This window comes from Takifugu rubripes, chromosome 17, assembly GCF_901000725.2.
Source record: "Takifugu rubripes chromosome 17, fTakRub1.2, whole genome shotgun sequence".
In the NCBI taxonomy this organism is placed as follows: Eukaryota; Metazoa; Chordata; class Actinopteri; order Tetraodontiformes; family Tetraodontidae; genus Takifugu; species Takifugu rubripes.
The window spans coordinates 16,328,413-16,353,358 of record NC_042301.1 but is presented as its reverse complement, the minus strand read 5'-3'; the positions used below and the strand labels follow the sequence as shown (position 1 = coordinate 16,353,358).

Sequence of the window (24,946 nt, the reverse complement as noted above, 5' to 3'; positions counted from 1 at the left end):
TGATGTCCCCTGTAAGCACAGCGTCCCTGAATTAAAATGGTCTTTGAATTACATTTAAATCCCATTTAACGACTGCATGTCAAGTAGAAATGAACTCGAAACGAACGCGGCTCATTGAGTCCCTGAATTTGGGGGGTTGTTTCTCAGCGTGTGACCGGACGATTTGGTGTTTGTTGAGTCCAGCATCGTCGTCATGACTGAAATTATGGCTCCTGTTCTCAGCCAGACGAGGGCAACAGGAGTTCTGGCCCAGCCCAGAATGTTCTGGCTTAAGTTCCCAGGCCCACTGATGCATTGATGATGAGCTCTTTGATTTGGCTTCCTTAATGAAGATCTTGTGTACTGGCTGGGCACCTTACAAATGACCTCATTTCTTTATTTTGGACTCTTATTCTGCATGAATAAAGCAGCATTAATAAAAGTAAAAGCCCCGTAAGAGCAATCATGGGAGGAGGAAATGATTAGTGGTGAATTACTAGTACAGAATCTTCTCACGTCTCTGCTGTCTAATCCTGTTCCTGAGGCCTCTGCAGCCTCCAGCTGTTTACACGTGTGTCTTTCACGCCTTGATAGCACCATATCTGACTATGGACGTGATTATGCATCAAGCAAATGGCCCTCTGATCTTCTTAAAGGATGTGTGCTTGTGTTTTCTTATCAGTAGCTGAAGATACGCTATTGTCTTTGATGTCACCACATATGATATCTGTGTCGCCACTGACAATGAAGGATCTATAATAAGAATTATTGAGTGGCAGAGTGACGTCCAGCCGAGGGCTTACTGACGGTTTATCTGAACTCATGATTATGTCTTCATCTTCTGCTTTCAGCTCTTCCTTTGAGGGATGGGAAAAAACGCTATCATCTCCTCCTTTCACCCTTTTCTTTGCACTAACCAGCTTTATGTCCTCCTTCTCTACACCCATAAATGTTCTCTTTGGTCTTCCTCACAGTCAAATCCTTCCACCCACGTTCACTGTCCCTCTGCTAGACACGTCCAGACCACCTCAGTCTGGCTTTATCTTCAAAACGTCCAAAATGCTGCAGACGTGCAGCTGTTTTCATGTTTGGATGAAACGTTATTAACTGTCACGTTGAAACCTTCATCGACGACCTCCAGCCAGGGCGACAGAGCCGTTGCAAACCTTCGCTGTAGTTCCTTCAGTTGGGCTTTAATGGTGCACACAGCAAAGGTGCCGTGGCTCATAAACTGTGCTAACTCATTCTCCTTTGGACCTGCTTCAGGGTATTTCAATTAAACAGCATGAGCCAACAGAGGAGCGGATCGCCTGTCTCGTTCTATCCAGAACCTTAATGGACGGTTCATCAGTGCTTGTCATCATATTTTAGCCAGAGAACAGTTCAAATATGTGAATGCATGTGAATAAAAACAGCAAATGAGCGTTGTTTTTATTAAAATCGGCACCTTTAGCCGTTATTCAGAATTAACGGCTAAAGGTGCCGATTCTAATTGTACGCTGCAGCACAATTAAAGCTGTTGAGTTGTATTAAAATGGCACATTATTCACGTGTACGGCACAAAAGAAAACGACTCGAGCGCTTTTACGTACGTTTGCTTTTAATTCAATGACAGACAGACGGGAGGCCAATTCGGACCAACAACATTTGCTCCCTTTCGGCGTTAATTGTGCGTTTCTGATGCGTCACGAGACTGAAGAGCACAAATGAATAATTGGTCATTTGACAGCGTCTGTGGGCAAAGCACAGTCCAAAATCCTGTCATGCATGTTTCCTGCGTCGCATGCTGTTTCTTTTTATTGTCTCTGTAATCCAAAAATGAGAGGAACTAAAATCACTAATAGGCATGGAGTGGGATGATAAAACCCTGTAAATGTGACGCTATTTCAGGAGCAACCAACTAGCATTTAATCCAATATTTACCAGGCCAACCAATTAGAAGGTGGAACATTAATCAGGGAGAACATTTATAAACACGTGGGTCCTAATTACAAAAAGTAGAACAGCCTGCCCTTATTTATTAAACGTGCTGCCAAGTGTGGCAGAAATCTAAGCTGTAATAGTAGCTGACAGACAGCAGCTTGGTGAAGCCGTCCAGGGAGGGGGGGTCGGTCATTAGACAGCTCAGTGGGGGGAAAGGTCTCCGCAGAGGTCGCTTCAGGACGGCAGGGCTGCTCACGCACGCTAAATCCTCCCGTTTTCACATCACCTCGACATTTGCTTACAGAGTTTGTGCAGAATTTTCAATCTATAGAAATAAATTGAGGTTTGTAGCTTTTTAAAGCTTTTTTTTTTGTAGTACCAGTGGTGGAAAGTACAGGAACAGAATGAGTGAATCTGACCCGGTTCTTTACACATGATAACACCCTATTTTAAGCTATACATTGTATTGTCTTTTCATTTTTTTTTTTAAATCATTGTGTCCATTTTTAATTAAAATAATGAAATATGTCACCAAGAATGTATGGTCCATTCATTGAATTATTACCTCACAGGATATAAATTCATGACTCACGTGAATATCTGAAACCCACAATTCAATAATACCAGGAACAATATTTCATATCTCCTTTAAGCTTTGCAGCAGTATCTCAAAACAGTCTCTCAGGAACCTAAAATGTAACATTTTAAACAGTTGTTTTGTGTTACTAGTGATTACATTAATAAACTGTTTTTCCACCACTGGTAACTTTACTTTCTTAACTTAGTCTAGCAATTTCAGAAAGTAAAAAAAGAACCAAAACCCTTGATTTTAAGGCATTTTGACATTAGGATATGTTACCAGCCATCCTCAGACGAACAGAACACCGGTGCTTCAAACAGAGTTCATTGAGGGGAGCTTCTGGAGCACTTAAGAGACGAAGCCACAAAGAGGCTGGAGGAAGAGGCCCACTGTTCCCAGGACACACACGGTCACAAACACCCAGAGGAAGATTCTATCGATCACCATGGCAACATATTTCCAGTCATCCTCCACCTGTGGGTGAGCGAAGGGACAAATTTGTGAGCCGAGACCAAAAGAACAAGACAAGCGCGCAGTGACAACAGCGGGTTGAGTCAGAACCTCAGAGGCAGGTGGGAGGTTCTGTTGGAAGGATTAAGCTACAAGGACGGAACGACGACGGCAAGAAAAGGGTCAAACATTTCTAGTCAGCCGACAGTAAATAGATACAAATCTCACTATGATAATCGCATTCCCGCTGCAGCGACAGCGCTGTGACAGAGCTGATTGAGCCCCGTGTTTTTGCATATCAAAAAGCTGTTTCTTCCCCGTCGAGATTCCGCTCAGTGTGTTTAGAAGCATCTGAGGACGGCGGGATCCCAAACTCGTCCCGTCCCAAACTCCCTCTTTCAAACTTGTACTGCTATGAACTTCCGGAGCAGGTCGATCAATCCCAACAGAGGTCTCCCAGGAAATCACAGGCTTTATGTTACTGGCATAAATAGGTTACTTTATGTTTTTCTGTTCCATCAAGTGAGCAGTAAAAAGAGCTGCAACTATCAGTCCTGTCAGTATTTCTGCCTCTTTCATTGTTTTATTGGGCAGAAAGCGAAGCGTCTAAAAACCACACAAAGCTGGATAAATGGGACTGGCGCCACATCGGGACGACTGACCTCTCTGGCCTTGTTGCGGCTCCGCATGTTCTCGGCGATGTACTTGATGCTCTCGATGGCCTGTCTGATCTCAGGCGACACCACAGAGAAGGCCACCACAGTGTTGACGCTCTGCACCTTCCCGAGATCCGGAGTCCCCGGGGTGTCCTTCTCGTGGCGGCAGGGGCAGGGACACCTCTTCCCAGCGCCGTCCTCCATGGAGGACAACTTGCTGTCCCCGAACTCCAGACAGTTGAGAGAGCCTCCCGCGACCTGCTGGAGATCACATTTGAAGGTTAAACCCAGTTGTGACCAGTTGGCAAAGCCTGAGATTACACTTATAAGGTGTAGTCAAGGCACAAAATGGACGTTTAGAGGACAGTCAGTGGCCAAACGGCATTCTTCTTCAAAGTCTCAAGCTCCTGGTGCTGCAAACGTCCGTGACCTCGGCGCCGGTTCTGCTGACAAGCTTGATTTTAAATCACTGTCTGCTTCAGAGTCCAGGCAGAACTGCAACTACAGTCACACTATAAATACAAGCTTCTGGGACAGGAAGTGGGCGCGGACCCTTCGCACACACTTTGACCGCAGCCTGGCGCGCGTCTGCACGGGCACGCGGGCCGACCGTAAATCAGAACGGGCACAGGACTCATCACGGTGCATGAGCATCTCCTGCCTTCAGGAGATTCCACTGCCATGACGGGTTTATGAGCCGGATATCGCCCACATGAGCGCCAGTGTCTGGGTTTGTGCCCGAGCGGCAGGGACTCCTTACCTGCATCAAGCTATTCTTCCGCCTCTTCCCTCCTTTCCCGCCTCCTCCTCCCCCTCCAGCTCCTCCTGCCTCCCCACTGCTGTCCACCCCCCGGGCCTCGCTGTTGTCATCAATTGGCCTCCGCATCAGCATAATCCTCGGCAGCACTTTGAGAAACACGGAGCGCACCCAGCCCGGCATGGTGTGCGTCATCGGCGTGCGGTAGTGAACGTTCAGCACGAACACGGTGATGACGATGCTGAGCGTGACGAAGATCATGGTGAAGAGCAGGTACTCGCCAATGAGCGGGATGACCAGCGACGTGGAGGGGATGGTCTCTGTGATAACGAGCAGGAAGACAGTGAGGGAGAGCAGGACAGAGATGCAGAGCGTGACCTTCTCTCCACAGTCCGACGGGAGATAGAAAACCAGCACTGTGAGGAAAGAGATGAGGAGGCAGGGGATGATGAGGTTGATGGTGTAGAAGAGGGGAAGCCGCCGGATGTAGAAGGAATAGGTGATGTCTGTGTAGATCTCCTCGCAGCAGTTGTACTTGATGTCGTGCTTGTAGCCCGGAGCGTCGATGATCTCCCATTCTCCGCTTTCCCAAAAGTCTTTAAGGTTCACCTGGGGGAGCAATAAACAATCGCCACCACCTGAGTTTAGAAACATGCTTTAAACGCGTGAAATCTTTGTTTGATGAAGGTTCTCGGGCCTCCCGGTCGGAGAGAACTTGTAGTTTAAAGGGAATTCAACTGAACTTCCTTTAGTTTTTGGACTAAATGGAGTTGAATTTTCTTAAACCAGTTGAAGACTAACTGACCTTAGACCCAATAAGTACCAGGTCGATTTTGGCTTTGTCGTACGTCCAGGAGCCAAACTTCATGGAGCAGTTCTGATAGTCAAATGGGAAGTAGGTGATGTCCATGGGGCAGGAGGACTTGAAGATGGCCGGAGGAACCCAGGTGATGGTGCCGTCAAACTTCAGCAGCGCTTTGGTCTTGTCCTCCACGAGGAAATCCCCCACAGCGCTGTGCACGACACGTGCGCGAGAAGGAGGGAGCGCGTGGTGGGAGGGAGGTCAGAGGGAGGCGAAGACATGGGAAAGAAGGGAAAAGGAGCAACAGAAGACAGGAAAAGGTTAAAAAAAAGAGAAATCATTGCTTAATTATGGAAGAAAGAACATCCCAACTCATATCATCAGTCGCTGCTGGAAGCACAACAGTAAAAACACATCCTAATTCTGACATTCCCAAATTAGAATTTTGATTGTTTCCGATTTAAATTGGGAATTTTGGAGCCGTGCCCCTTTGAAATTGACCACAAACATAAGACGTCAACGGTGCCGGTCTCACTTGTTGTAGAGCACGATGTCAGGTCTCCAGATCTTGTTGGAGGGAACTCTGATGAACTCAATCCCGTCAAACTCTGTTGGGATCCATCTCAGCTTATAATCATTCCAAATCTGGTGGAAAAAGAAAGGGGAGGGGTCGGTCTTTTGCAGGTCCCATTTGCCTCCAAAGGGGCCTATTTTTGAAATGAATATGTTTCCACAGGAAATCAAACACAAACACATTTTTGATGCCACCGGCAGCTTAGACAGACGTGTGAGGGAATATCCCACTGACATAAATAGAGAATCAGTGTTGTTGCTCCTGGTACTTAGTGCACCTGCAGGTTACATTCCATTAGTCTTGGCTATTTGCATGTCATTCAAGATGAATTCATTCATTATCCGAGCTGATTAATACCCAGTTTTGACCTGGGAGCTGTTTAATTAACCACTTCATGCTACACTGACGTTCCATTTATCTGCACCAGCCAGGGAGCACACAGTGATTGGCTGGAGATGTAATTGTGATGGAGGCTTCGGGTTAGTGGTTCGTATTTACAATATCTACAGAAGCGCCGGGTCACATTGCTGCTGGCAAACTTAGAGTCAGGTCCCAAATACGCAGAAAGTGTCGCGCCAAAGGTGACTCCGACTGGCTTATTACTTTGGAATGTGTGTATTATTCTCTGTCATTCACACACACACACACGCACACACACACTCACACACACACACACACACACACACCTACGCCATGTGTCTGCTTTCTTTGTTTGATCTGTCAACACGTCAACAAAGATGAATTAAAAATGAACTCTAATTTGAATTCTGGCACATTCCGATGTTTATTTGTTTTTGCCACATTGTTGCATCATCACCATCCTCTTCCTCATCGTGTTTTTGGGTGGTTTCCCACCGTCTGCAATCACTCTGCGCAGCTTCTCCGGGTTAAATTGAGGCTTTGCAAAAGGTCACGCTGATGGAAACGGAGACAGGCCACTGTGGCTCCGTCGTCCATGAATAAATTTAGAGCAAAGGGAGGAAAACAATGGCGGAGAGGCAGAAAAGAGGTCGTCTGGGAGAACAGCTAGAAGGCTGAGGTCAGAGTTCAGGCTCTGTCTGTTGGTTCCTGACGCCCAATAGATAGATTGACCATAACTTATACATGGATCCCTCGCCGATCACACTCAAGGGGCTGTCTGAGATCCCCCTGCTCTCTGGTCCACCTGCTCCAGTTTAATCATAGTAAGATTTCACCCACACACGCGACGGAGTGGACGACCTTTTGATGCCTGCTTAGTCTGTACAGACATGTGCTGTCACAAGTGTTGGTGAGATGGTGTGTGCTTACATGTCTGAGCCACAAATTTGTTTCCATGATTTGGTTCACCTCATCCTGCAGAGACGAGAAGAGAGAGGTTGTTAGAGATGTGTCTGAGTGTGTGTTGAGGAGTGTGTTGAGGAGTGTGTTCACGCTGCAGCAGCTGAGAGCCTGCAGGCGCGGCACAGAGCCTTAAAGACACCACCACCATGTCTGAAGACAAAATCTAATTTTCCCTTAAGGTCTTGTCCTCTGGATCTGGATTGGACTGACTGTCAGAGCAGTCTAAAAGTTTGAATTATGATAATAATTTAAGAGCCCGCAGATATTCTCCATATCTCATATTTAGTTGGATTTGCAGTGTTAATATTATTTTAAGTCAGCCTAAACCACACAAAGAGCTGCACAAATCCCCCTTTGATAGGCAAACACATGGAAATATGTGCAAAGACACACACGTGGGGGCACAGACAGGGAGGGTGCCCTCACACACACACATGCACGCCCACAAGACTCACCTTCAAATTAATCTCACCTTGACGAGGGAGCAGATAGAGCTACATATCAGTCCGGCCTGAAAGAGGCTCCTGCAGGCAATTTCCTCTTAATCTGAAGATTTCCATTCTGAGCTGAAAACCTCTTTTCACCAAGTGGATATGCAGCCTGCCAAACCCCGCCCTCCCCCCCCCCCCCCCCCCCCCCCCCCCCCCCCCCCCCCCCCCCCCACCACCACTACCACCACCCGCAGTAAACTTAATAATTCCAAAAGAAAACAGCAGCGTACAACAAACACTGGGTGACATTTCTGGAATCTGTGAAATTGAGCAGTCTAAATAAAGACCACGCTCACTTTCGGCTTTCACTCCTCTCGTTCCGCAGCTTATCTTTTGGCTTTTCTCTATCAAAGGTAGGAAATATGATTAAGTAAGACGCTTGCAGGAAGACGTCTCACTTCATATAGGCCCACACACGCGGTCGTCCTTACATGTGTGTGTGTGTGTGTGTGTGTGTGTAGGGGCTGCTTACAACTTTGACCAGTTGGGAAATGGAGACCTCGAACTCCACAGTCACTGGATCAGAGACGTTCTCCACTGGTCTGATGAACTGGTTGTACTTTCTGAACAGCCTCCTGAAGAGCCGGTCCTCCGCCTTGGAGGAGAAGCAGCCTGAGAAGACGAACGGGAAGAAAATGTGGCCCACAAAGAGGAGAGTGACGTTTGCGTGGTGACACATCCAGTCATAAACAGGCAGGGTTGTGAAACATGCCAAAACGAAGTGAGCTTGAGCCCAATGTGGCTGATCATTTTCTGACATTTTTGGATTCAAGGCAACATATCTTGGAAGGTGCTGGAATTTCTTGACATTCTTTCCCATAATGACACCTCAAAGAGGAACAGAGCGGCAATACCGCTCATTTTCTTTTATTTGCAAGCTTAATTTTAGCTCCATGCCACTGTGGGATTAGCATTTTCTATCCTGCTTTTAAGGAAGGACAAATATCAGAGAACATACCCAAAGCTACACTGGAAACGCAACTTTTGCAACAAAGATGATCACATTTGATTTTCAGTCCATGACTTCTGAAGGAAAAGCTCCAAAATATTGTATATTTAATAAGGATTAGTCATTTGAGCAATGTGAAGTAGACAAGGAATAATCCTTTTGTATTAACTAAAAATGTGAATGTATGAAAGTAATATTAAAAGTGGGGTTGAAACCAGAGGGTAAACCACAGGAGCGGTGCAAATTCATAACAAAACTGAGAATAAAACGAGCAACTCAGCCTTTTCCATTTGATCTATCAAGACTTTGGAGTTTGCGGATTAAAGTTTGGGGGCTATTTGGTGAGAAATCTCTAGATTATAGAGCTGCTGCTTCAGATCATCAGAGTTGAAATGAACTTTGAATCCACTTCTGTGTGACACGAGATCACTTTGACATTATTCATCGTGTTTTCGTGCCCCCCCCCCCCCCCCCCCCCCCGCACTGTCAGGGCGCATGTGCACGAACACCATGTTCCAGTTACCACAGAAGTAGGAGCTGGGCATGACGTCACAGAGTTGTTTGCATCTCCATACATATACGTCAAGCAATACTACGTATACGACGGAACAAAAAGTATTCAGAATAAATGGAATAATACTGGAGCTTCTACATCAGTCACCTTTTAAAGTCAACTTGGGGGGGCTGGGAGGATCCTCCAAATTAGGAAATTTGAGCTCAGGTTATAAATCCCGGTGCATTCGGCCCGGCGTGGGGGTAGCAGACGTATGACAGCCCCTTCCATCCTGCGTGGTGATTGCTGCCAGCTGCCTCTGCGACCCTGACCGCCCGAGTGACCTGACAGCTCGCTGTGTCGCTGCTGCAATTTATATTTGTTCAGTTAAGCGTGAGACCTGTTTTTTATTAGCTCCCCTTTCCAAACTCATCACCCACCCGTGGGACCTGGGACCTTCCTCTATGTTTGGCTTCTAATAGTTTACAAGGTAGCAAATCTCTTTGGCAGCTGTGATATTGCCTCTGACTTCAGCCCAGCGGGGCACCCCTGGATTGGGTCTCTGATGATAGTCAATCAAGCAAACCTATTGGCATCGCGTAAGAAACAATTGGACGTCGTCCATTAGCTGACCACTGCTGGAGGACTTACAGCGGGACCCAAAGTTATACGAGTTAAAGACAGAGTTACGACTTGGCGAGACGGCTGCTGAATTTACAGCGACCAAAATATCTTCTTTACTAATGATGAAGGAAGGAGCTTGGAAGGCCTGAGGCCCAACAGTGCAAGTTGCAAGATAATCACAACAGATGAGTTCCTAAGAGTTCCTAAGTTTTATGGGCTACTTACACACTTATATTATTCTGGGTAGCAGGAAACAGACTGAAAATGAAAAGATGAATCGCTTTATATGCTTAAATAGATCAACAGACAAAATGCCTACCAATTAAAAAGATGAGGAGAGGAGAGGAGAGGAGAGGAGAGGAGAGGAGAGGAGAGGAGAGGAGAGGAGAGGAGAGGAGAGGAGAGGAGAGGAGAGGAGAGCCTACTTAACGTGTCCCTCAGCAGATTATGTAGATCCAGGCTTCACAGCCGCCTGTCTGTTAGCTGTATATCATGCGAATGCTATGCTAAATACACCTTTGCAGGAATGATTCAATTGAAGAATGCTATGGATTTATGTTTGTCGATCTTAAAGTGTGACAAGTAGGAGAAGAAATGGGCTTTAAAAGTGAGGAAATGGACTGCTGCGATCCTCATACCTGTTAGCAGAACTACAGAAGGCTGCTCTCTGACACACACACACACACACACACACACACACACACACACTCACTTCAGACGATGCTTAATGTCAGTAATTATAACAGAAGCAATTCTAGCGACAGGTTGAACACACTTTTACCTGAATTAAACGTGGTTGACTCTCCCTCCTGCTGTCTGCACGTGTGTATTTAAACACATTATTAGATGCACTTGATATCAATGATTCTAAGATGTGAGAAATCATTTAACTTCTAAGAGTATCATACATCACTCGTGCTGTTATCTGCACAACAGCATGTGTATTTTTTTTAAAAAGGTGAGAAACATGTTTGGAAATTCCTTCTGGCGTTAACGGATTCAAAGAACACACTCATTCATTTATTCATAAAAGATGTTGTATAAAAGATGTTAACTTCTCTATCTACCCATGTGGTAATCAGTCTGCCGGCACTAATGACTAAGGTTCTGTCTGCTAAAAGTCCAACGTGTTTGATTTTACCTGCCCCATTTCCAGAAACATCTGTGTTTTCTAGAGCATCATAATTCATAATTCATCACCTCTATTGTGTTTTCACCTAAACGCACACAGGCAAAACTGTAGCGCTTCCCAGGTGCTGCAGTTCGGCTCTACCAGTCTTTATTCTCACAGATTTAGGTTTCAGAATATCTCCACACACTTTAAACTATAATCTATCACTATCAGTGGAACGTCTGGAAAATCCCCTCTGGTCAATGTTATGGACAAAGACCAGGCAGGTGACGCTTTCCACTGTAATCCTTTAATGGGAAAAAGATCAAAAACTACATCAAACCGACACTTTTAATGCCCTGTGTCTCTTTATTTAAAAAAAGAGGAGACACTTTAAAGCCAACAGGATGTATATTTGTATGTACTCGTGTACCTTGACCAAATCTCCTACACCCACTTGGTCTAACAAGCGAGCTTAAACACAAAACCACATGTTGGGATAACACTTGACTGGGGGAGACGAGAGCGAGCGAAGGAAACAGCTGGGTAGAGGTGGAGGAGTGGGAGGGACGGCACTCGATGACTGATAGAGAGGAAGAGGATCATTTTATGGGCTGTTAGAGAGCCATTACCTCCACTCCTGTCAGAATGCAAATGCTTTTAAAGGAGAGAGAGAGAGAGAGAGAGAGAGAGAGAAGGGCCGGAAGAGAGCACGTTTACATCTCAATGGTGTGTACATGTGGTGTGTACATGTGGTGTGTACATGTGGTGTGTACATGTGGTGTGTACATGTGGTGTGTACATGGCTTTAGACTCATTCTGAATGGGGCTTAAGCGATTCCTGATGAGAGACTCTCCCATGTAGCCTTTGTTTTCCCCTCCCCAAAAAACGATGAACTGGGCTGAGAAGAGATGGACAGATAAGCGGAGGACAAATGAGAGAGTGAACAAGACGGTGAGTGGAGAGCTGATGAGGACATAAGCTGAAAGGTCTGGTGTTGAGAGTGGAGTGGAAGTCTGAGGAGTGGGGCCTGTCGTGTTCCATCTGCGTTCCGAGCTGTCATCTTCCTGCCTCTCCTCTCTCTTCAGGAGCGTTGAGCAACAATGCAGGGCCACCTCAGACCCCCCCCCCCCCCCCCGGGACTATATAAGCCGTCACACATTCTTGTGCAGAACGATATTTTCTCTTTTTTCACCTTCAAAATGAGCAGATTAAATGAAAAGTGCTCATCTTTCCCCTCAAGGCAAGTTCCCCCCAAAAGTAGGTTGGATGAATTTGAATTGTGTTTCATATAAAGGACTAATTCAACTTCCACGGTCACGGACCTCTAAAATGAACACTTCCCCGTTTTCAAATAAAAAGTGGAAATAAATGGCATGGACCCACTTAGCTTACTGGAATATTTCCCATTTCCATTGTTATACACAGGTGTTGGTTTAGATGTTGTTGGGAGCCTGAGCGGTGCTGGTTGAGGTGAGAGTCCTGTTATCTGTGGCTCACTTTATCTTTTAGACGCACTCCCTCTGCTCTGCATCCTGCTCTATAAATGTTACCGTGACATCAGCATCATTACCCCCCCCCCACACACACACACACACACACACACCAGCACAGTTCACTGACCACATCATCAGTCGTGCAGTCAAAGACATTAAGGAAGCAGCGCCTTTGCTTGAATGTAGCACAGCTGCAGCAGGAAAACACCTGCAGGCTAAGGCAAAATATTAGACTAGCACACCGAACACCGCGTGTGTGTGTGTTTGTGTGTGTGTAGACGTCTCTGTGTGTAGGAGTGTGTGTGTGTGTGTGTGTGTAGGGGAATAAAAGTCAACTCTGTAATACCAGCGCTACAGTCTACAGTCTGCTGACTTCATCCTTCACCCGTCGTGATGCTACGAGCTCGGTGGGCTTCAGCGCCCGTGGATCTGGTCGATTCTAACTTAGAGTTGACTCACTTAACTCATAATGATCCCAAATATTAAAGAACAGGACTGATTTTGTATCAAAAGAATATGTTGAAACTTGATTTGCGTTTATTTGTAGTCCATGCGTGGGCTAAAGGAAGACTGTAAAACAATAAATACAGTTAATTTACCTCGGTGCCACTTTCGGGGGTGGGAGTGGGTCTGGGGGGGGGGGGGGGGGGTGAGTAAATCAATAACAAACTAAATCTGTATTTAATCTGATTGCCGCGAGTTATCAACAAAGGTCAAGACGTACTGGAGGTCATCATAAGAGAAAGGTCTGTAACAGCAGCATATCTTGGTGCTCAGCAGGGCTCTCTCTCTCTCTCTCACACACACACACACACACACATACGCACACACACACATACACAAACACACACAGGGCTGAAGCATGTGTGTGTGAAGCCTGATAAGCCAGAGAAGAGCCTCTGCTAGCTTGCATAAATCAGATAGCTGCCATTTATGGCCAGAAGCAAATGTTTATGTTGTTTAGAAATGCCGCTGCATAATTACAGCCAGAGCACGTGATTGGCTGCGGGTCATCCACCCACAGCAGAGGTCAGACATGACTTTCTGTCCGATATTCCAAATCCAAATGAGATTCCCCTCACTTGACCATACTTCCCAAAGCTGAAGAAATCCTTTCTATTTGCTAAGAGGCAGCAGAAGCATCTTTAGCTTATTAGTATTAGTTGTGGTGCAGCGGAATGATGGAATCTGTTTTATCCAAGTGATTCTTCTTCTTCTTCTCCTTCTTTAATCAAATGTCTGCAGAAGGACATTTTCCAGCTGACCGAGATCTGCCTTGTTTGAACTCACAAACTCTCAACAGAGACGCACAGAGCCGGTAAACAAGTTCTAATCTGTTTTGGTTTCCTGAATTCACGACACGCCTCAAAACAACATTTGCATTCATCAAAATTCATTTATCCGCGCTTGCATTCTTCTGTAGTTCAGTGGCCTAGTTACCGAGAAACAAAGTCACGGACGAGGTCTCCGGCGCCACCCCGGGGAGACGCCACCGAAAGAGTTAAGCCTTTCCTCCAGTTGAAAAAGTTCAATAATAAAACAACAGAGCTTGAGACGGTTCTGGGGCTTTTGCGCAGATGCTCAAAGTGCTGATGGAGGCATGAAGCGCGGCTCTCGACGCACATCCACGCAGACACCGACGCGCGTAAAACGCACGGAGAGAAGTGAGGAGCTCAGGTCTGTAGTGTGTGGAGCCAGATGCATCCTACCTTGCACCATCAACGCGAGAGGAAGCAGGAGAATCCACCTCACCGCGGACCGCATGTCTCCGTGGGTCGGTTGGGGATCCGCTTCACTTTCAGGACACTTTTTTAGATCCGACTTGTGCGCTATGAGACAGGAATCACGAAATGACGCGCATCCCTTCCCGGTGCCGCTCAGCGCTGCCTTAATTTACTGTTTCTGATCCGAACAGGACTTGTTTCGTCCCTCCCCTAAGAGCGCAAAGCTCCCCTCTGGCGCATCCATACGGACTCCCCTCCCCAACATTTGCTCTGGAAGAAACACTCCAAAGAGTCGCAAATGTGCATTATTGGGTTTCTGCGCGCGGCGGACTCGGGTCCACGTGCCTTAATCACAGATCGGTCGGTTCAGGTGGAAAGTTGCTGGTGTCAATGATTTAGGGGGTTTGTGAGGAACAACAGTTTCCAGCGCCGCGGACAACAGCAGGGGGTGTTCTTTCACCTATACCACACACACGCACACGCACGCACACACATTACAGCTGCGTCACGGTTACAGGAATTAAAGACTTTTCAGACATGTGACACACCGCCAGCCACGCATGCGCGTGCGCCTTCGCCTCTAAATTCTACCCCACTGAATGACGGCCGTGCGGGAACTCCAGTCCTCCAGCATCCGGGTCGCGCTGGCTAAAGTTTAATTTTAGCCGCTCATTTCTTGGTTTGACGTCATCCAATCAAGTAATCTAGGGAGAGAATGATCATCCTCTTACAACAGGTTATATTTATGACCCCCTGTGTTACCAAAAAAAAGGGGGTGATTTATTTCGTCAATTTATTTATTTATTAGTATTACTATTATCTTTTTGTGCAATTTCAAGAGTTAATTTTATTTTTGTATTTCAAGAACGGCCTTTTAGTCAATAACATTGCTAATACTTTGATGAATATTATATGTTTTAATATGGCAATAACATGATCACTCAGGTCCCTCCAGCTACTGTATCTGTTTGACACTCTGGTCCCGGGGTTGCTTGATATGATCCAGCATCCTGTGGTAGAAAAGCCAGGAGGACGCCCTGTCAAGACAAAGGAGGAGAGGAAGAAAAGCGCGTCTAGATCCAATCACCTGCGTGTGTGGGCGAGCGTCTACATCAACGTGTGAGGACTCATTTTAATAGGAAAGGCAGAAAAAAGACACTGTGGCTAATCAATAAAAGTCTTCCGGACTTGAAGCGTGACAACAGCCATCGTCACAGTGGGCGTCCTTCTCTTGCTGCCTTATCTTACTTCCATATTTAAAGAGAATTGCGACTAAAAACTCAGCCCCCCACTGACAGACTGCAGAAAGTGGCCATATGCAGAGACCCAGAAGCAGCACAGGAGGGATAATGTGTTTTTCCTGTTGCTGCTGTGCAGATTCTGACAGGCGCGGAGCTCGCAGGGTGGCGCCAAGCCTCGCGCGTCTCCGCCAGCCTTATTAAGGAAATGGTCGGGAGGAGGAACTAGGTGAGAATGGCTGTTTCTGCCAGGACCGTTCAGTGTGACGCACCATAGACTGTCCTCGTGCTGTGCCCTGGGCCATGTTTAATTTATAGTTTTAGTAAAAGCTGAACACACGGAGCCCACAAGCCATTAATGTCATCCTCTTCCCCCCTCCGCCAACATCATTCCTCACACAATGCCCCTTTTTTCACCACTTTATGTCCCCCCATACTTTTCTCTCTCGTTGCTGTGGCAGACTGGTGGTGGATCTGGTCTCGTTCATCCCGTGTACACTAGTGCCATCTTCCTGCCTCAAATGTAAGCCAACGCACACAATCGCCAGAACTTTCAGATCCCAATGAATTATTCACGTCCACATATCTACAACACATCTCCTGACCTCGAGACGAGTGCTTTTATTTTCAACCCCGATAAAAACCCCCCATGAAATCTGGATGGCCTCTTCTTGTTGCTCTCGTGGTTTTCTCACTGAGGTGGCCTTAATGGAGAAGCGGGTTCTTCTTCTTCACGCAGTGAGGACAGATGATAAAAGAAAGAGTTTTTATTTTAAAAAGGGCAGAAAAGCAGACAGAGCTGGAACAGCAAGAGGGTGTCGCACCGCCTGGTTCTGTGGATTTCTGTGGACACAAAACTGTACACGACCTACACATTAGTTACTTTGACCATGGTAACGAGGACAGTAAGAAACCAGGCTGATCGCTATTTAGGCAACTTAAGACTGATGGGAAGTTGTTTTTTTTCTCTTCCTGAAAATGAGGTTTAACAGCATTTGCAGTGCTGATGTCCAGCAGATGTTGGGTTAGACTTAGTTGCACTTGTTAATGAGAGCTGCTGACGTTGTGGCTTATTGACAGTGAAACTGCAGAACAGCCCTGCAGGAGGACTCCAAGTAAATCCTAAAGATAGTTCGACAAGACATTTCCTCACTAAACATCGCCATCATTTACATGCAAATGAATAATATTCTAATTAATATCTGCAACCAACTGAGCCGGCTTGTGTTGAGTGGTGTTTGGTGCACAAAACAGCTCATTACTGTGGTTATTCGCTGACTTAATCTTTGCATTGTTCTGCTTCAACAGTTAATAAAGACACAGATTTTTAGTAATCACCGCCAAAGATGGGATTATTTTCCCACCAAGAAATGCAACCTCAGTTAAGGCAAAAAAAAACCATTTCATTTACAGTAAAACACCAGCAACACGAGAAGAGATCTAGTTGGGATTCTGGTCTCAATGTTCATATAAGCACATGTGGAAGAGCCAAAGCACTCATTTTAATGCACAAAGGCTGATTTAACAAAAATGAAGCATAAAAATGGATAAGCTAATGTTAAGCTAAGTGAAATAAATCATCTTACAGCCATGATCTTTTGCCTCTGATTACACCGAAGACTCAGATCACCCTGATGTCCCGTGACAGCTTTCGCATGTAGAAGCTCGGTCTTGTAAATCACTGAACTCTACAAGTCTGGAAGTGAGGAGTTTTCCAGTCTTAGACTATGAACCCGTGGGTTTAAATGTGAAATGGATGTGGCAGCTCGGTAGCCTGGCGAGGCTTTGAATGTTACAACTTGTGATTGGGAAGGAAGGAGCATCTTACGCTACTGTGTACTCAGGCCACAGGCAGAATGCTTAAACTCTGTTGGTACATCATGGGCACTGTCTAAGAGCATTGCACTCATTAATGTCTGGCCATCTTTTATTCATGGCTGTTGAGGCAGAAGGGGAAAGGGAGTGTAATTAGAGGCCAAATGTGCTGTCAACACTGGGCATGTTTTTACATGGGTCGGGATATCTAAAACGAAGCAAGAAGCCAAACTTTTTAATGTTAGCTGCCAAAATTCAGCTTAAATCAGAGCTGCTCAGAGTGCAGAGTGGCTGAAACTTTGGCATGTGCTCACAGCGCGTGTTCATCCCGGATCCTGTAGTCAGACTACACACGCTAACACGCTGCACTCAGATACCGCAAGCTGCTTCAGGTGGGTTATCCAGAGAGACCTGCTGACGTTAGCAGGCAATATCTGGACATAAAGAACAATGTAGAATACTGCAGGCATCCATAGGTGGGGGAGCGTGTGGCGCGGAGCCCGCGAGCTGAGCTATTTGGGTGTGTAAAAAGGACAGATAATTGGGTTTATCACCAGCTTATTTTTAGTTCTCATGGCTTCACATGCAATTTAGAAAAGACTAGAAACATGTGGAGGTATGGGAGTGGGAACAGGGAGAGTGGGGGGGGGGGCTTAATAAAGGAAAGATAAGGAAGAGGGAATTTTATAGGAAAGAGTGTGGAAATTTTCAGGAAGCCCAATGAGTCCTCTGAAGGACGCCTGCGTATGGAGATCAGAAGTGTGTATGCAGTGTCTGCCAAGGTTGTTCTGGGCTATGAAACATCACATCATGAACTAAATGAACTGAAAGCACATCTGGTTCTGAGGCAAGAACCAGAGGGCCCAACTGGTTTCATAGAGGGGGGGTGGGGGGGGCTGAATCTTCAGCTTCAAGGGGGAAAAGAGTGCTGTAAGATACAAATATAAGGAGGTGGTTGTTACAGTTACAAGACAATAAAAGTTCCCCTGATGAAGGAAGCGTATTTCAGCATGGATCAGCGAGGGAAGGTTCCAGGAAGAACACATTTTCTTCATCCACTTCTAGACGTGGTGCAAATGTATTGTGAGAGAGAGAAAAAAGGAAAATCCTTTGTAACAACTTTTGAATTTGCCATGCCAACCCACCCCGCTTCCCAAAAAACACCCATCTCCTCCCACCTCAGGAGGTCAGCTACAACCCGAAGGGTCTGAGACAATCCTTTATGCACGGTTCCACGGTTCAGGATGAAAACCATGTCGGCGCTTCACGCAAGTGGCTCTACCTCCACCAATAAAGAGAGAGCTGTGCAGCAGAGCCACCACTCATCAGCGTTCACCCACATTACGTAACACTGACCTGGAGTCAGCTGAGGTCAGCGCTGCCTGGAAAGGTCAGAGGGGTTTATAAAGGTAAAGCTGGAAGATAGATAGATAGATAGATAGATAGATAGATAGATAGATAGATAGATAGATAGATAGATAGATAGATAGATAGATAGATAGATAGATAGATAGATAGATAGATAGATAGATAGATAGATAGATAGATAGATAGATAGATAGATAGATAGATAGATAGATAGATAGATAGATAGATAGATAGATAGAAGCTAAGCTGTCCATTACCACATTAAGGTTTAACCTTCAGACAGATTTACCAAATCCATCCTATCCCATTTAAAGAGTCCAGACTGTCAACATCTACCACTCAAATATCATAAGTTCATCTATATTCTCCAGTACTAAATATACTGTAGCTTGTCTACTCATTTTATGGTAAATCTGACCAGACAACTAAATGGTGTTTACTTTATAAACGCTAAGGTTGAGCTCATTGTCCAAAATATCTCAAAGCAACTGTCCAAGTTATAACCCTGCTTTTCTTCCTTATATCACAATTTTTAAATTAAGGGTGAGGTAAAAACCTGAGCAAACAGGAAATCCTTTTATTCAGAGTGTAATAGATTACAGTCCATGGCATGCGCTGACATGTCGAGGCTGCTACAGTGGAAAAAGAGAACACAACAAAAGAACGGCCAATACTCTTAAACATAAAACTATTGCAAAAGGGCCTAATAACCGAAGCTTAGGAGCAGAACAGGCGCTGAGGAGGAAGATAACGCTGTCAACGTTTGATGGGAAGAAAGGGAAATATTACCAGGGCTCATTTGCCATGATAAATCTTGTGGAAAAGAAGAAATGAGGGTCTTCTATGTGAGTCTGAACAACTGGGATGATGACGCTGCAGAAGGGAGCAGACCACTGAATGTTCTGGGAGATCGTTAGGTTCAGAATGAGGCTGCAGAGTTCACGGTTTCTCACCAGTGATGTGGTTCTTCTCGACAGTGGGATCACAAAGTGCTGGAGAAAATAGTCGGCCTGGCCAGAACGTCGTGTTCGAAATGAAACATGGCTTGAATGGTGTCTGTTAAAAAAAATCATTTCAAAAAAAGCCATGCAGTGAAAAAAGGTCGACGGAGACACTCGGTCCTCAAATCTCCGTTGATCCACGAGAGCCGCGCGTTAACTATCCTCGTTTTATTCTCAGACCACGATAAAATTTTTAAAAAGAACATCCTAAAAATCTCCATATCTGTGGAAGAGGAAAAGAACAGAGGAAGGTTTTTAAAATACATGGACACAGAAAGTGAACTTTTCTATGATTGACTTTATTAAAAGCAAGCTCGTTAATCTCCACGAGCAACAGAACCGTGTGTGTGTGTGTGTGTGTGTGTGTGTGTGTGTGTGTGACTCACGCTGTGTCATCAGCTGTGGGTGTGTTATAGCTTTGGAACATCGGCTGCATGAAGAGCCCCAGAGTTCCCACAACACACACCAGGATGAAGATCCACAGGAAGAGCCGGTCTATCACCATAGCAACGTACTTCCAGTCTTCTATGATCTACAACCAAAGTGCAAATTTTAACTACACATAGGACTGAAAGATAAATGAAACTGGGGCCTTTTTAAATAATGATTTTGTGTAGTTTTTAGTGTTACTCCCATCAACATGTTCAGGTCCATGTGGGTGCAGCTATAATGGCAGATTGATTGATTGATTGATTGATTGATTGATTGATTGATTGATTGATTGATTGATTGATTGATTGATTGATTGGTTGGAAGCACTTTTCCTCCTCACCCCTTCATCGTCATCCTCTGTTTTCATGTGTTCCGCGATGTATTTTACGCCCTCTACAGCCTCCTCCATTTCTGTGTCCGAGTGAGCACCCAGGGGTCGTTGGTGGTCAGAAAAGCCAACACTTCCGTCCGGTACCTCACCGGCTCTCCAGCAAAGCCTGCGCGGCGTGTCCTCGGCGTAGAAGGAGTCGGTGTCGGTCGGGATGCCCCCGAGCCTGATGTTGGAGTACTGCTTCTTCTCCGTAACACTCGTAGCGCGACTCTTCCCGACGCCGGAATGCTTGGCGTCCTTTTGGCAGGACTTATTACGGACGCTGGAAGAACCCGGATGCCTCATGAGCAGGAAGGTGGGCAAACGGGTCAAGAAGATGCGTTTGACCCAGTCGGGCATGTGATGCGTGGACGGGGAGCGGTGGTGCACGTTGAGCACGCACACGGTGCTCACAATGGAGAAAGTGACCAGCACCATGGTGAACATCAGGTATTTGCCTGGAGGAAAGGGAAGAAAAAAGCGTCACTCGTTGGTTCTCCAGTCAGAGGGTCGAGGTTGTGGTCGTTAGCTCGGGTCGCTTTGTTTGTCAGACGACTTATTGAAAATCTCGTGACCTTTGCTGCGGCGGGAACCGCGAAAAAGGCATTTCGGGACGCTATACGGGGGCTCCGTACTGGGTCGACCTTTCTCGCAACATTGGTTAAAAGGTTCAAATCAGAGGTGGAAAGAAAGCACACTCACGTCTGCATATTTAGCCATCCCGGAATGTCCCACCCACCACATAACCTGTAAAAAAAACCCAAAAGATTTGGCATCTGTCTGATAGCGACGTCCATACTGACCTATGAGGGGCACTGCCAGAGAGGTGGGGGGCACGATCTTAGATATCAGCAGCAGGAACACGGTGAGAGCCAGAAGCACGGACATGCACAGCATGATCTTCTCCCTACAGTCCGACGGCAGGTAGAACACCAGGATGGCCAGCGACGTGATCAGCACGCACGGGATGATCAGGTTGATGGTGTAGAAGAGCGGCTTCCTCTGGATCACAAAGTCGTAGGTGATGTCAAGGTAGGTGACGTCGTTGGGGTCCTCGTTTTTACGCGCCGGGAGCGAGACGATGTCCCACTCGCCGCTGGGCGTGAAGTCGTCGCGGCTGGCGAAGTCGCTGGTGAGGATGAAATCCACCTCGGTGTGGTCGTACGTCCACGAGCGGAACTTGAGAGTGCAGTTCTGCTGGTCGAAGGGGAAGTTCTGCACCTCGATGGCACACGCTGACTTGTAGATGGCCGGAGGGAGCCAGAAGATGTCTCCTGTGTTGGACACCACGGCGTTGCAGTAGACAGAAACCTCGTACACGCCATCGGCGCTGGAGAGGTGGGTGATGAGAAACGCACGAGTCAGATGCGGCGTCACGGAACAGTCAGAGGTTTCACTGGAGATAAGGTCCTTAAAATAATCTCTGTCCTCTCAATGCTGGAGTCACTTCTCAAACTTGTGGACAAATGCTGCATTCGTCTCATCAGATTATTCAAGTACCTTGCTCAAGGGTACATCGGCAGTGTTCTGGCACCTCCCCCCACTGCCAGAACAACCCCCCCCCCAGCCTTCTTTTTTACTAACACATTAAGCAACATAAGAGTTTTTACTGCCTAATAAAAGACTTTTACATGATTCATATGGTATAAATATCAACAGCTTTAAATGAACATAGGACACGACACTAAACCCCTGGAACTGTTAAACAGTTTAGACACATTTAACACCTTCATTTTAGAGACATCACTTCTTGTCCGGTCACATGACCAGGATGGAGACTTTAGTTATGGTCCAACATGTTTAGGACATTGGTGATCACCGGCATCCAGTGAGGTGTATCTCTACCGTGTGCTTACTTGTTGTAGAGCACTATATCAGGGAGCCAGAGATGTTTGGAAGGTATACGCAGTTTTTTGATGCCGTCGTATTTTTCCGGGTCCCATCTCAGCCTGTAGTCGTTCCACTCCTGCAGAGACAACACTAAGAAACTCCTCTTCGCCGAATCCGCTGAATCCTACAGGTGTGTGCAGACGGAAACAACGTACCTGGAACAGCCACAGGTTGGTGGTCATGATCTGCTCTCTTTCATTCTGCAATAGAAAAACAAGAGTCAGATCGTGAGTCGAACCCTCAAAATGAGCTACGGGAACATCAGCACCCCACTGATGTGTGAGAGGACGACGCACCACACTGATGAGCTGGGACAGAGACACCTGGATGGAGATGGCCACCTGCTGGCTCTTGTTGACAGCCGGCCGGATCAGTTTGTTGTAGCGCTCGGACTCAGCAAATAGTTGACCAGCCGCTCTTCGGCGTTCTCCGCCCTGCTGCCTGTGGAAGGTTGTGGGGGGGGGGGTGTTGGTTTTCCTGTGCCACCACATTAGCGTGCCTTGCAGTTGCCTGCGCGATGGCAGCGGCTGCCAGTCTAATGTTTATGAACAATAAACAAGTTGGCTGGAAAGGAATGAAATTGACCAAAGGGCAGCAGACCATCACATGTTCCCGTCAGAGCGTGTGTGTGTGTGCGTGTGTGTGTGCGTGTGTGTGTGTGTGTGTGTGTGTGTGTGTGTGTGCTTACCGCAGGGTTTAATAGCATAAGAACAAACACAAACCCAGTCGTGCATCCATCTGTGTGCGAGGATCCCTGAAGCTTTCGATTCCGTTGGCCCAAATGAACGGTTATGTAAAAGCAACAGTATGATTAAGTAAGAAAAAAAGCATCTGGAGCTCCGCCCACCCAGTGTTCTGGAACCCCCCCGTGAAGACATGTCTGTTTTTTGGTGATTACATGGAGAGAAAGCAGCTTCAGAAGGTACGAGAGGTCGTGTCTCGGGGAAGACACACACACTCTTTACAAGTGGTTAATACAGCGTAACTGAGGAGACGTGCGGGCATCCCAGCATCACATGACATCTTTTTAAAGCTCATGCATTCAATAATGAGGGACGCCGCTGTTACTGTAAAGGTCAGCGTGTTTGGCTAATAGGTGGAGACGAGGGGGCACTTTCCCAGAAAACCTATAAGAAAAAGGTCAAAGTGAGAGCTCTGATCTCAGGAACATCACTGCACACAGGGAGGGTCAAATCACCTGACCTGGGGGGATGGGGGGGGGGGGGGGGGGGCAGCAAGCACACACCAGAGGGGAAAGGCATACACACATACACACACAAACGTGCGCATGCCTTCTTGGTGGATTTCATCCCAGTAATTTAACCCATAGATTCCAGCCTATCGCAGCCATGATGGAGGGTCCACTGGGCCCCTAGAACCTGAGAACCTGAGTCACCCAACGCTGTTTTTCAAAGATGGAGGTTGTTTCAGATTAGAAAATACAGTAACTTTATCCAATATGTGAGAACAGACAGTAACCTGAGGGTCGGTCCATCCATCCATCCATCCATCATCCATCCACCCTCCATCCATCATCCATCCATCCATCCATCCATCCATCCATCCATCCATCCATCCATCCATCATCCATCCACCCTCCATCCATCATCCATCCATCCATCCATCCATCCATCCATCCATCCATCCATCCCTCCATCCACCCTCCATCCATCATCCATCCATCCATCCATCCATCCATCCATCCATCCCTCCATCCATCCCTCCATCCACCATCCATCCATCCACCCATCCATCCATCTATCCATCCATCCACCCATCCATCCATCCATCTATCCATCCATCCATCCATCCATCCATCCATCCATCCATCCATCCATCCATCCACCCTTCCTTCCTAATCAGGCTCTAGGGGGTTCTGGTATCCATCCCGATGGTGCTGTCCTGGGCTGTAGGTATAAAATAAGCCACAGTAAATTATTAACTCAGCCCATCTGCCTTGACTTATTTTTAAGGGCAGGAGCGCAGCACGCTCTCTTAAAACGCCTGTCTCTGAGGCAAACCTTGTCAGAGGGAATTGTGCTGTGGGTCAAACACACTCCCAGAGTAACACACAAGGGTCTTCTCAGATTTTTCTCAAGTATCCACAGTTGTAAAAAGGCCCCGCCGTGAGGGGATAAACATCAGCGTCAGCGACCCGAAGTCGGAGTAGTTGCACGTATCAGCGCTAAAATCCAAGGACGTTGCTGTAACTTAGACACAAGTAATGACACAAAACTGGCCAAAGACACAAAGTACACAAAATAAATGGATTTCTGTGTCTTTGCAAGCTAGAGTTGATTTATTCTTAGATAGATAGATAGATAGATAGATAGATAGATAGATAGATAGATAGATAGATAGATAGATAGATAGATAGATAGATAGATAGATAGATAGAATGGACTCACTTGTGAAAGAGAGAAAGCAGAGCAGGAGGACGGTGCTGACAGTCATCTCCCTCTCCTGAAAAGTTGCTCTTGTTTGCATTATTATTTGCAGTATTTCCTCCCAAAGCAGGAATGTGGGTTGAAATTCCACTCTGGCCCAGGAGAAACCGTCTCGTCTTCTTCTTCTTCTTTTCTTCCACTCGCTCCTTCCGCGCGTCCTGCTGCTTTAGAAAGAGCTTCTGCGAGGAGGCTTTTCCGGTGGCAGGACTGATTGTTCCACGCGTTTAATTGGCTGAGTCAACATGTTGGTCCGTTGTTTAACAGTCCAGCACAGGAAACTGGGCAAACCCGCTGCGCGCGACCACCAAAGCATCCACGAGCACTTTTGAAACCAGCACTTGGGCAAAATCCAGCTATCCAAATGGCTGAAATCCTTGGTGAAGCTTGTTGGCGTGTTGTCTCTGAAGCAGCCAGAGCTTTCTGAGTTGGGTGCGTTCCAGCGACGCGCGTAA

General features: G+C 46.5%; 2 protein-coding genes across 6 annotated transcripts; both read right to left on the bottom strand.

Moving 5' to 3' along the window:
- Window positions 1-1,567: 1,567 nt before the first annotated feature.
- Window positions 1,568-14,382, bottom strand: chrna6 (cholinergic receptor, nicotinic, alpha 6). Its single transcript, XM_029851287.1, has 8 exons — window positions 13,919-14,382; window positions 8,008-8,147; window positions 7,012-7,056; window positions 5,683-5,792; window positions 5,151-5,358; window positions 4,349-4,954; window positions 3,595-3,849; window positions 1,568-2,956 (listed from the first exon to the last, which is right to left on the bottom strand). The coding sequence occupies exons 1-8, from the start codon at window positions 13,971-13,973 to the stop codon at window positions 2,831-2,833; spliced, it is 1,545 nt and encodes a 514-aa protein (XP_029707147.1). The 5' UTR covers window positions 13,974-14,382; the 3' UTR covers window positions 1,568-2,830.
- Window positions 14,383-15,903: 1,521 nt separating this feature from the next.
- On the bottom strand, window positions 15,904-24,713 carry LOC446093 (neuronal acetylcholine receptor subunit beta-2). 5 transcript variants are annotated; one of them, XR_003891702.1, is made up of 8 exons: window positions 22,344-22,712; window positions 22,203-22,247; window positions 22,014-22,123; window positions 20,961-21,487; window positions 20,128-20,615; window positions 19,742-19,887; window positions 19,308-19,578; window positions 15,904-16,028 (listed from the first exon to the last, which is right to left on the bottom strand). XR_003891702.1 is itself a non-coding variant. In XM_029851427.1 (8 exons), the coding sequence occupies exons 3-8, from the start codon at window positions 22,227-22,229 to the stop codon at window positions 19,563-19,565; spliced, it is 1,314 nt and encodes a 437-aa protein (XP_029707287.1). In that variant the 5' UTR covers window positions 22,230-22,247; window positions 22,344-22,488; window positions 24,456-24,713; the 3' UTR covers window positions 18,917-19,562. The 5 variants fall into 5 exon arrangements, 3 of the variants coding, with proteins under 3 accessions (XP_029707287.1, XP_029707286.1, XP_003972653.2); XR_003891701.1 differs by lacking the exon at window positions 15,904-16,028 and adding an exon at window positions 18,917-19,227; XM_029851427.1 differs by lacking the exon at window positions 15,904-16,028 and adding an exon at window positions 24,456-24,713 and having other exon boundaries at window positions 18,917-19,578; window positions 22,344-22,488.
- Window positions 24,714-24,946: the final 233 nt, after the last annotated feature.

Excerpts from the sequence above, each read along its gene's own strand:
- chrna6 (XM_029851287.1), bottom strand. The coding sequence starts at position 13,973 with ATGCGGTCCGCGGTGAGGTGGATTCTCCTGCTTCCTCTCGCGTTGATG. Across the intron at positions 5,359-5,682 it reads GACATCGTGCTCTACAACAA|CGCTGTGGGGGATTTCCTCG; the intron begins GTGAGACCGGCA and ends TGTCGTGCACAG. Across the intron at positions 3,850-4,348 it reads GGAAGAATAGCTTGATGCAG|CAGGTCGCGGGAGGCTCTCT; the intron begins GTAAGGAGTCCC and ends TGTGATCTCCAG.
- LOC446093 (XM_003972604.2), bottom strand. The coding sequence starts at position 22,538 with ATGTGGTGGCACAGGAAAACCAACACCCCCCCCCCCACAACCTTCCAC. Across the intron at positions 22,124-22,202 it reads CCAACCTGTGGCTGTTCCAG|GAGTGGAACGACTACAGGCT; the intron begins GTACGTTGTTTC and ends TTGTCTCTGCAG. Across the intron at positions 20,616-20,960 it reads TCTGGCAGTGCCCCTCATAG|GCAAATACCTGATGTTCACC; the intron begins GTCAGTATGGAC and ends CCTTTCCTCCAG.